Here is a 12134-nt window from a genome sequence, read left to right as displayed (position 1 = left end):
TGCTTGCTGAAGTAATGCAGAGGCTATGCCTTGTAGCTGGGTTATTTTTTCCATTTAATTTTAAATGTTTAGTTAACAACCTTGGTGGTTTTTATGTGTAGAGCAGGGTGAGCACGGACCACAGCAGTCATGTTGATGTTGGAGGCTCCTTGACTCTCTTGTTGTTTTAGTGTTGCTGGCACCGGGGGAGTTACGAGTCATGTTACCAGTGTTGTAATCCCATTAGTTCTCTTGGGCTTGCAGGGCTGTGCAAAATCAGTACTTAAATGGGAAATTACCAGAGACTCCCCAGATGCCGCACAAAGGTTTGCTAGTGACTTGGTGAACGGCAATATTTTTGCTTGTGAGTTGGTACGGGACCAATGTGCTGGAGCGCCTTTCTTTCAGATAAACCAGAGCAAAAGCCCTGTCTGCTGCTTATCAATAAATTACAGTATCTTTTTCAAAAAGAATTCTCAAAGCCAGCTTTGGTCTGCTGGTGGAAACTGAACTTGGGTAGCAAAGTCCTACTCCCTTAAATACCTCCGTGATCAATTAATTGCTCCTTTTTCTGTTTTTTTCCTTCCCCCTCTAAGTCAGTGGGATGGCAGAGTTTCCAGCAGCTAAAGGATTCCTGGTTTATGTGTCTGCAAGGAGATTTCTCTCTTCTGAAATACTTCAGGCTAAAAGAGGACTAGGAGGGAACCTCGTCAGCTGCTCTGAACTTGTTGCTGGTCTGGTGCATCTTCTCTTCCTCACAACCTGAAGATTTGCTTCTGCATATGAAGCTGGAAGGAAGAGCTGTAATACTAATGCACCATAAAATTAATGTTGTTGACTGACCCAATCCTTTTTGCTGCAGTCAGGAGACGTGGCTGAATTGATAAGTTGCCCTCTGTGCCTCCCGATTCCCTTGCAAACACTGTGAGCTCTTTCCACATGAGGTTGCTGCAGCTGGAGATGCCTCATTCATGGTTGCTTAGAAAGAAAAAAAAATCAAAATAAAAATGTGCTCTCTGACAAATAAAAATGTTTTGCTTCCTCTGGAGGCCCCAGAGGGCGGCATTAAAAATAATGAAGCCTGTGAGTCAGTGAGCGTTGCCTGGCCAGCTGAGAGGGAACTGAGCCTCCCTTTTCCATAGAAGTTTGTGTGCTGTCATTGCACATCATTAATGCTCGCTGGTTTATGCTCATTCACTGTAATGTTGCCAAAAAAGAAAAAGGGCAGTCGGTCTTTCCGCTCCCAAACGCTGGCTGCTTCGAAGGTGACGTGATGTTAAAGGAAAAGTTTCTTTAGCACTCAAGAATGATTGTTTGATTCTCGAGCTGCCCTTCCTCCACTGTTTTCCTCTAAAACCTGGCAGCTCTCCTAGCAAACGGATTCCCTGGAGAGGGACTTGGAGCAGCTCACAAACAGCTCCACCTAAGGTACAAAGGTTAGGGTGGGCAAACTTCCTCATTGACACCGGACCCTCCCTTTTTTTTTTCCCCTTTCTGGATCCCCTACTGAGCCTTTTTTTTTTTTTTCTGATTAAATTCTCTTTGCTTCAGCCTCTGGGGATAATGGCAAAGTTGTAAACTTGCGGAGATGGAAGTGTTAGGTCTGAGGCTTCTGTAGCACCTGTGATGCTACAGAAGACGCTTGGACTTTTAAAAGGGATATTTTAATTCTGTTCTTTCACGTTCTGTCTTTTCTGTATTTAGAATCCCAGTTCATCCTTTTGAGAAAATACAGCATCTCACAAGTGCTGCATATCAGCATTTTTAGAGTTCCAAACATCCCCAGGACTTCTGGATAAAGAGGGCGTGAAATGTCGCAGGAGGCTGTTCTCTGGGTGATGCGAGGGCTGAGTTGCATTGCGGGTGTGAAAGGGCCGAGAACGTATCTGGGGTTCTCCTCAGCTGGTTCTTCAACCCCCCCTGAAAGCCCAGGGCTCCCTCTCCACCATCACAGCTACACACTGGTGGGCTTGAATGTTTTGTCACTTTCCACCACAAAATTATTAAAAATTATTTTTTAAGTGCCCCTGTGGCGGCTTTCTGTTGCCCCACAGCCCCCTGGTGAGCTTCACAGCGTTCCTCCTGCTCTTCTGTAGAGGAGCTCAGCTCGTGGGAGAGGCTATTGGAGTTTCAGGTTAGAGCAACATTTTTGCAAAGCTCAAAGGCTTTGATTTTCTGTCAATCACTCTTATTTTAATGTTTGCATTACATTACATTGGAGAGCCCAAAAGCTTTAGCCAGGGCAAAGGCCCCACAGATCCGTGTTCTTACAAGTGTGTAGTAGATAACAGCCTTGCCTTAAGGCGAAGGGAGAGGGTGAGAGGAAGATTTCTAGTAATATCCATATAAAATCTTGAAAGATCTGTGCTTTGCAGCGTGCTTCATGGTTATTGTGGGAAGCTCTCATGTGCCCATCTGTCCGTCCCGAATTGCCTGTCCTCCTGTGTTTCTGACAGAAGAACCGGGTCTAGAGGAGCCGTAGCCCCGGCCCCGTAGCTGGTAGCATCTCCATCGCAGCAGCAGAGGGACAGCCGCGGCAGAAAGCTCGTTTTGAACTATTGCTCGTTATTTTTTCCTTTTGCTTCAGAACTCTTGAAGTCCCTGTCAGCCTGGGTTTAGCTGAAGCCTTGCAACTTGCCTTTTGTCTTCCACAAATGATGGAGCTGAGCCCAAGGGGAAGAATGCCTGGTTTAATGGGCATCGTTGTGTAAGTCATTACGTAAGTCACCTCTGCCTTCAAAGGACTCGTGGCATAAATGGCAGCAGTGGTTGATTAAAAATGTGCACAATAGCTTCGTTATGACATGGGGAGAGATGTCTGCTGTTATTTTTAATCTGATAGCGTTTAAATATGTGCATCCAGCAGAGACCCAAATGGCCTTTTAAAAGGGAACCATTTGTGGGATGAGATTTTTAGACTCCACTTCGTTCTTTCTAACGAGCCACAAGAGTCAGTTCAAGCTGGAAAATGAACTATAACCCTTTTTTAAGGCTTTGTCTCCTCTAAGGCTGCAGGGTTTCAGTGTTTGAATGCATAGAGAGTGAGAGAAATTGGAGGGTTTAGGTTTTAGGTTTTCAAGTGGAGGAAAGAAAAGATACAGTATTCTAAAGTTGGGAGTTTTTATTAAAAAAAAAAAAAGTCTATTTTCGATTTGTTTGGTAAGATGAAAGCACTAGAGAAGTTGAAGAGTTAAATTGCACATCCCTGCTGCTGGAGGCTGCCTACCACTGAGCTGTGCCGTAGTGACAAAAGTGTGCCCACGAGGTCCCGAGGCAGCCGGGGGTTGTTGCTCGTCTCTGAAGCCTCCCATGTGCTGGTCCTTCGTGGCCGGCAAGGGATGCGGCCAGCAAGAGATGCGGCCGGCAAGAGATGCGGCCAGCGAGGGGGACCCAGCAGCTGGGAAGCCTGCCCTGACTGAGCTCTTTAAAAGGCTGAACTTACTTTAAAGTAAATAATTTGCTGCTGGGTCAGGTTGGTGGAATTCCCCAGCGTGTGTGTGTTTTTGACTTAATTTCTGGCGTTCCTTGGAACCCAAGTGGAAAGTGACCGTTTGAGCATGGCAGTTGTGGACATTGGGCTTTGACTTGCCGGCTTTCTCCTAAGCAGCCTAGTTTCTTCGCCTACAAGCACATAAGCTGATTTATCTGCCTTCCCTTGTGCCTCTTAATCCACTGTCATTTAAAATCTGCAGTTCTTTCCTCACCAGATTTAGCTTTCTGTCAGCAAACTGGCAGGCAGCACCGCTTTGCTGGGAACGAGGTGGCTCCTGGCCGGCCATGGCCTCCCCGGCCTTGGGGGGGCTTAGAGGGTGGTGAAAATACCCTCTGGCTGCTTGGAGCAGGCGTGTAACGTGAGGTTTGTGGTGGTGTGTGTGTGGTCGGACCCCGACGCGTGCCGGCTGGGGGAGACGAGCCCGAGAGCTGAGCAGGGCCGTGACTCAACAGCTGGAGTGTGTTCAAGCACAACGGAGCGGGAGCCTCATTAGCAGGGGGATGGAATTAGCAACAAAACGAGTGACGTATTAAAGCTCCCAGTCAGAAATCAAGAAACTCAAATCCATAGTAAAGTAATTTTGAAGGTATCTCTTTTTTTCTGTTGTGTGCCAGCAGCAGAGCGTCCAGAGAGATGAAGTACAAGGGGGCGGAAAGTCAGAGGTTCCTTTGAGGCAGAAGTACTTTGATACAACAGTATTTTTTTCCCCCTTCCAGTTGAAATCACTCCATTGAGTTTATTACCCTGCTTTTTCCCACGTATCTTACAAATATTTGGACACTGCATAGAAGTAAGTGCGGGGAACCCTCCTCCTGTGCACCAGAAAGGAGAAAGAGAAGTTCAGAAGGCCGGTGCCGAGACTCCAGTTGAGCACTGCCAGTTATTCAACACTCAGAGACGAGGGTAATACGATAGAACGATTTCCAGCGGGCAGAGCACCAAGCTCAGGAGCAACCTCAATGCGGCATTAAGGGCTTTGGTTACTGTAGACAGGCGGGAAGGAGCAGAGGGACAGGAGAAGTGAGCACTGCCACGGCTCTGTTTTCTGCTTCTCTCTGTGCGTTATCAAATTATTTGATCTGTAAAGGCAGGCTGTGCTGTTTGACTTTTTAAACTGGACAGACATAGGACATGTTAGATATTTAAATCAGGATGTAGTGTAAAGAAAGGGACTTTCTCAAAGTGGACTGGTGCTATGGTAACCAGTCCAGAAAGTCTTGCTCAGCTGTGCTTTTTACAGGAGAGTTTCACTGAATTTCACTGAATCTCACTGAATTTTTAGAGTTGGAAGGGACCATAAAGATCATCTAGTCCAACTCCCCTGCTGGAGCAGGATTGCCCAGAGCATGTAGATGAGTTCCATCTTCATCTCTAAAAGCTTAGGTGACTTGCACCTTTGAGCTAGAATACCTTCCTATTTAAGTGCAACTTCTCTTTTATACCACTTCATCCAGATTCATTAACATGCAAATTCTGCTTATAATGCTTGAGTGATGTATCTGCCTGAAAACGGTAAAGCTCATCGTGCCGAATAATTGTCTGTTGGCATTCACTGACTGTAGTCACAGTAGCTCTACCGCTTGATTCGTGAATATGGGGAGAGGGATGGGGGGTGATGGGGAGGGGGACGGGGGGTGATGGGGATGCTGTACTGGTGTCACCGACTCGCCCTCTGCTCTTTTTAGTCAAGTTGCCTCACCTTTTGTGCCTGCTTCTCATCTGCAGAGTAAGGTTAAGGCCTAACTGTTTAAGGATGAGAAAGAGATGTTTGTAATGTGCTTGGAACAAGAGAAGTGCTATTTTAAGTGCTAAGTGTAATTGAATGTAAGAGAATATTGGTTTCTGACTCATTTGTTTAACTGCAAATGCATCAGACACTCATGAGCAGATGAGATCTGGAAAATACTTGTTGTAGATGGAAAGACACGGTAGTAAAAAAAGCTGCATTAATTTGTGATATTCAAAGCAGGACTCAGCAGGGCTAACAATAACGTTTATTATTTTTGCAAGTGTCAGCTGGTTTACTTCATTAGTACTATTTTAAGAAGTTCTTATTCTGCTCCAGCCACTTGCTCCTGTCCTCGCTCTGTAGGTCTGTGTCCCCTCGGAGCATGGGGTGCAAATGATTCAAGGTTTGCTGCGACAGAAGGGTAAAGAGAGCGAAGGGAAATGGTTAGGCTGGTGGTGGTGGTGGTGAAGGGATTTTGCTGTCAGCAGAAGAGAAACTTTCTCTGCTGACAAAACATCTCCTTTTGGAGGTCCCAGACCATGCACCCACGTGGGTTCAGCTGTTTGTGTGCTTGCCCCATAAAGGTGGGTAGAGAGAAAAGGAAATTGTAGTCTTCTGAAATCTTTCTCCCTTCCAAATGTCTTGTCCCTACAAGGCAAAATTATCACCGTAAGCAACCAAGTTTTTTTTTAATATTGAACATTTTCTTACTCAGACTAGCAGTTGGGATCTCACTGCAGCCCATGGAGGAGCCAGATGCGATTTGTTGCTGCTACCATTATTTCCCTGTAGATTAATTATTGCAATGGTTTGCCAGTTCTTGAAAAATAAATTCAGAGCCGTGACTTCTCTTGGCAAGCCTGCATACGCACGCATCTATAGAAATTCTCATATGGTGTACGAAATAAGGACGAGTTATTTTTTGGGGAGGAGCGCAAGAGCGTTTTCACAGCAGCCAGGAACCCTTCTCAGCGGTGACCTTCAGCACCCTGTGGAGCCAGAGAGGTTTTAAAGGTTTGGAGATCCCCTTGTGGATGTAAAGCAATGACGTAAATTGTTGCTAAGTTAGGGTACCAGCTGCTCTAAGTGATTCTTCAGAGGCCAACTGATACGTCTGGATTTATCTGCAGTGACCAAGGTTTTTAGTGCCTCCCTCCTCAGTGCGTTAAACAGAACTTTATGATAGAAAGAAAACTTTGAAAAGCATTTAGTCTTGTAAACGGAGACCAGGTCTGCAGCCGGACTGGATTAGAATCGCTGCTGGTGCAGCTTCCATTAATAGGATGCCTGCAAAATTTTGATGTAGAGGACATAACTAACCGGAGTTTTGGCTCTGGTGAAGGTGTTAATAGCAGGGTCTTAACACGCTGCCAGGAAACCAAGTTTCAAGGGAGACAGCCCTTACGGGGAGGCAAGCACGGGTTCCTTCCCTTGAGCTGTGGTTAGGTAATTTCTGAGTACGAGGAGCGGTGTTTGCGTTGCAGTGTGGTATTTAGCTTCTGGGTGCTAGATTTGACTCAGCAGCCTGTTCTGTTCGCAGTCAGCATGCTAACAAGGTGGTGCAGTGCTGCATGCATGGGACTCTGTCGGGGTGACTCATTACAACCAGAGCAGTCAATTCCCAAATAATCTAAAAGAAAAATGAAATGCACAGCAAAACTGCTTACTTTTCTTGATAATGTAGTTAAAGGCAAGTTTGGTATCGTCTGCTGAATTATCTGGGTCACCAGAGAGCAATTCAAACCTTCATTTATTAAAGTGCTCTTTGCTCAAAATACATTCTGAATTGCTCTCTACAAGGCAGCTTAGTTTTATTTAGCTTCATGGCTCAACAGATAAAAATATATTTCAACAGTAAGGCTGCATACGGCATGATAGGAAGCCCTTGAGACTTCTGCTTTCAGATATTCAAAAAACCATGAAAATACACTTTTTAAAGGGTTGAGCAGTTCTGTAATTAAGCTTCTTCAAGGATGCCCCGGTATTGAAGCAGTTCCTCTCTGCTCTGGTTTGTCTGGTACATTTGAAGTGACATTGCGAGTGACACGGGCTGGCATTTTTTGTTCAGACGGTTATTCAAAGGTGATGCCACCAAGTGGGCAGCAGATGAGCAGCCTGGGAATGGCATTAATTGGGCTGTGTTTGCCTTTCCCAAAGTAGCCACCAGCCCTGGGCACAGAGCAGTCCCCTGCCCACGCACCCACGCTGGCTGCTGACCCCAGCCAGGACACAGGCAGGAGCTGGGCTCTGCCAGAGGTCTGTGAACAAGTCACTTCATCCCTTTGACTTAGCTGCTCATCTGCAAAAGAGGGATGATGATGACGACCTCCTTTGTAAAGTACTTTGGGATCTCCTGGAGATAAGTGCTTTTAAGAGAGGTATTTTTCCTTTTCTCTCCAAGGCGGAGAGCGGTTGCGATCCCACTGTTCCTGCCTCTGCACTGCAGCCTCGCTGCCTCCGAGGGGAAGCAGGAAATGATGGTGATATTGCGGTTGGAAACATAATAGAGAGCCACAATTTTTTATTATTTTTTTTTTATCCTGTTCCACTCAATAAATTTACATGGTTTCAATGTTTTTCATAGGCTGGTCTTCCAGATAATGCTGCAACACTACTTCCCTGGTTTCAACAAATTTACCCTAATGCAGTAACAAATTTCTGTGTCTTTCTAGATTCTGAGCGTTCCCATCTCTCCTCGTTCACTATGAAGTTGAAAGGCAAGTTTCATTCACCAAAAATAAAGAGAACCCCTTCAAAGAAAGGAAAGCAAGCTGACCTGACAGTGAAAACACCAGAGAAGTCAGCGAACAAAGTAAGCAGACAAAGGACGTGTTCTGTTAGTCTGGCTGGTTTCTTGTTTGCTAGCAACTCAGTTTATCAAAGTCTGCAGCCCTCCTTCCAGTGCGTGACTGCAGAATTTTGCAGATTTTTCAGGGTTACTTTATGGTTAGTTATAAGCTGTGTTAGTTACAAGGCATATACTTCCCTTTGGAGAGCCTCATGAGACCTCCTTCCATAAGCATTTAAATATCTCATTATGGAATGTAGTTTATGGCACATCCTCCCCACATGCACACCCTATGGTTATGCTTCCAGCTTCCAAACAACTGTCTGGTTTTGGGGTGTGATCCTTTAAAAGAAAAAAACCCAAAACCCAGGCGAGCAAATCCTTGAAGCTGGTCCAAAGATGTGCTCAATCTCTGACGACGTCAGCAGGGAGAGTCAAACAGATGCGTTCAGACAGCTGCTGATTCCAGCACACTGTTCCTCAGACCCAACGTGCTCCAAGTCCTCCAAGAGCTGAGGTCACCATCTTTCCCAGCACAGACCTACAAGCGTTATCTCCTTTGCTGCTGTGACCTGATTATGGAGACAGGAGACTGTCTCTGTGACAACACTGGTACAGTCAGTTTTCAAGTATAAATCTAAGCCAAAAGTTAAGAACAGCTGAGGTTATTTATGATAATTCAAAATCTTTCCCAGTTGTTGAAAGTCCCATCCAATGTGCAGCGCCAGACATGCAAACTTTTTTAGATTATCTTTGCCGAGGATAGTTGGAGTGTTATCGAGAGCAGTCAGCAAGATACAGTTATCTTACACTGCGTGATATGCTTAACACCCAGAGAAGTTGCTGCAGGGCTTCCTAGCCCTGTTCTGCACTGTCAGGTGGAAGATGATGAGGCTTTTATTTCCCAGTCTGTAGGGTCTTTTTTTCCCCAGGAGACTGGATATGCTTTCTAGGAAGCTGAGCACCTCATATTGCTGACTGCTACTAAAAAATGAAAATAAAAAATAATCTGGGTGTACTCCTTGAAGGCTTTTAATTCTAATGATGTTTCAGAATGGGATATTGAGATAATTTGGAGATCTTCCTTTAAATTGATATGTGGCCACATACTAAATTAGAAAATGAAGAGCCCTTTTCAAAATGCTATTCTATAGCAAATATATATTAGCATGTTAATAATAGGTGAAGTTTTTGCTTTTCTTTCTTTTCTCTAAAAAACAATGCAAGAGGGTTTACCAATAAGGCATGCTGAACATATAAAACCTTTTTTTACGTACAGATTGGTATTCTTTTATTGGGAAACAAAACACATTATTATTGTACATGATTATTTAAGCTGTAGACATTTTTATACTGTGAAATATCGTTGATTTCTGGTTCATACCTTATCTATTTTAATAGCTACTGTCCAACTAGTCAATTATTTGGATGCAGTCAGCTTGTTAGCTTTGTGGGGAGAGAGCGGGGAAGAGGATTGTCAGCAGGTTCTCTCTCTAATACAGATATCAGTTGACAAACAGGAGATTTTCTGTCAGAAGACACACTTGATAAACCAAATATCATCCTTTCCTCCCTCCTAAGTACTTAAGATGCTATTTTTATGCTCTTGAAGTAGCTAATCACTGTAGAGCAGAAATAGCAATACTAAAAATTAATGTAAAATCACTATGTGTAACCTGAAGGTTGTGCTCAACCCATGCAGACACCTTCTTCTACTCTTCCCTTTTATACCTAGAGGTAGATAATGTAGGGGGAGTTTTTTTCAGAGCCTCCCTTTGTCCCCTGGACCCTGTCTTTGATTCTTATCATAGGGCATACTGTAGGAACAGTAGTGTCCTTCAGCACTGTATGCAAAGTTATAATAGGTTTTTCACTGCCGAAATGCAGTGGGGAAAAGGGGAAAAAGGGACTGTTCCAGCTTTTGTAATCAGGTGTATTCTGTACAGCTTGCTGTAACCCTTTCTGGGTTGGCTCTATCTCATACATGATGCATTTGTAATTATTATTTAAGGGAAAACTTCAAAAATCATGCAAAAATATCGATATGTGTCAGGCAGGCAGGGGAATGGAGAGGAGCTGCTGTTTTCCTGAGTGTTAAGTTTATCTCATCTAATGCCCAAAAGGGCACTGGGTAAATGGGGTGATCCTGGCGCGGTAGCAGCTCGCACAGTCATGGATCTGCTCTCTCTGCTGGGGCAAGTTCACCCCAACTGAGAAATGAAGTGAGAGATAGTTGAGGTCCTCTCTGCCATCCCAGAGGGGCACCACTGCATGTTTGCTTTGGCTTTCGGGACACACTAAAATGTTTGGTGCTAAAACTTAATATCGTTAGTCTTGTGAGGTGCAGACACCAGAATACATTAATATCCATCCATCCCACCAGGTAATTACTCCTTTCTCTAGATTTATTGCTGCTGTTCTCAGGCTTCAGTGAGTAAAGTGCTGGACATGAGAAACTTCAGCCTCTAGCAACAACTGACATTTATGTATCTGAACTCTGTAGCAGAACCTGGAATCCTGTGTGGGATGCGTAGGCTCTCTTTGGGTGTGTTTGTGTGCATATTTATACACGCATAGGTATGATACCTTTGGACCTCATAAAAAGTGCTCTTAGGGAATGTCACCCAAAGAGCTGGCAGGGAACTTGTAAAAAAAAAAAAAAGGGCTGTGCCCCAAATAGTGTCCGGTAGCTGGATTTACATGCCTTGATGTGCTCAACGGAAGGATTTGTGTTTCCACTTGTCATTCTCACCCAAACTGAGTCAAGCCCGTCCCTCCTGTGAGCCAGGAGAGTGTTTAAGCTATTAAGTCACAAGCCTTTCTACAGGAAACACTTGTTGAATGAAATACATAAACAGCCATCAGAGCAGGAACTGCAATCCACATTTTTTCACTTCTGTTTGAGAGCTTTGACCACTGGGCCATAGTCATACTTACTTGGAGAATATATGGGCTCTCTCACCCCTGAAATGTGTGGTCATTTCATATGAAGTGCAAAACCTTCGTGGAAGTGACTGAGCTTCTCCGTATCCGGGAATAAGCTGTGCAGTGGTGAAGGCCTGAAAAATGGGAAATGTCATTTTTGACATCAGCGAGTTGCCAGGATGCTCCTCGGCAGGAGAGTTCGGGGCGGCTGTGAGCTGCAGATCAGACCTTGAGGTGCCTGGCAAGAATTATTGTCAAAAGTGGAAGCAGCAGCGGAGTTTGGGCCCTTCCCAGATGAGATGGAAAATGACAGGGTGGTTTGCAGATCTTGGATGGGGACTTAGACTTTTGAAGTTGGAGCTAGATGGGACTTGGGACTCTAATCCTTTTATGCAACTGGCCCCAAATTACTAACCAGTGCTGCCTATAAATTGTTCTTCCTAAAACCGTTTGGGCTGCTGGCCTGGTTTTGCAGAAAAGCAGCAGTTTAACGGCCGACAAGAGTATGGGGAGCACACAATGCCCATAGGTCATTAATTCTTGAAGCTGAATTTACTGAGGAGATAATGGATGAAACCGGACTCTGCTAAGCTCTCTGCTCCTTTCCTAGCAGCGTTCAGTAGTTAATTTAAATCTCACTTAGGAACTACTTGTGGCATTGAAAGTCCTGCAGGCATACTCTGGTAAACTTTTAAAGAATATCCCTGTCCTGAATGCCATTAAGATATCATGTAGCACTTCTGAATTTCCTTTTCTAGTGTCAGTGGTGGCACAGAAGCTGGTGACCACAACTCGGCTTTATTCCAATGAATCGTTCCCTTCTGCAACATTTGTTCACTGATGCCAAAACTTTGCTTTCCCAGTCTGTTCCCATGGAAAGGCTGTGAGTTCCACTGTTCCAGCAGCATCACAAAATGACTCAGGTTGGAGACTGATTGAAAAAGAGTTTTATGTTTGTGCATGGAGAGGCAAGACTGTAGCCCACTGTCATACAAGTAGGCATATTGGAGTCAGCAGAATTACTCAGAATAATAAGGGTGAACATCACTTACATCATTGAAACTATCAGGGATGGGTAGAAAAATGGAGCCATCTGTTTGGATTGTTCTGGAGTTTGCAAGTTTTTCTGATTGTGGGGTTTTTCCCCCCCCTCTTTTGTTCTTCTCTTTCCCTTTGGCTGATCCACTGCATTAAGTGATTGGAAAGACCCTTTGATAGTG

General features: G+C 44.6%; 1 protein-coding gene across 1 annotated transcript in view; it reads left to right on the top strand.

The window, feature by feature from the left end:
- Positions 1–12134, top strand: part of RAPGEF1 (Rap guanine nucleotide exchange factor 1) — an 86446-nt gene that overhangs the window by 24982 nt on the left and 49330 nt on the right. Inside the window, exon 2 of the mRNA XM_074161425.1 lies at positions 7874–8013. Coding sequence (XP_074017526.1) covers positions 7874–8013 — 140 coding nt within the window. The remainder of the gene's footprint in view (positions 1–7873; positions 8014–12134) is intronic.

Source organism: Numenius arquata, chromosome 19, assembly GCF_964106895.1.
Source record: "Numenius arquata chromosome 19, bNumArq3.hap1.1, whole genome shotgun sequence".
In the NCBI taxonomy this organism is placed as follows: Eukaryota; Metazoa; Chordata; class Aves; order Charadriiformes; family Scolopacidae; genus Numenius; species Numenius arquata.
The sequence above is the reverse complement of the archived record's forward strand: the minus strand, read 5'-3'. Positions and strand labels throughout refer to the sequence as shown.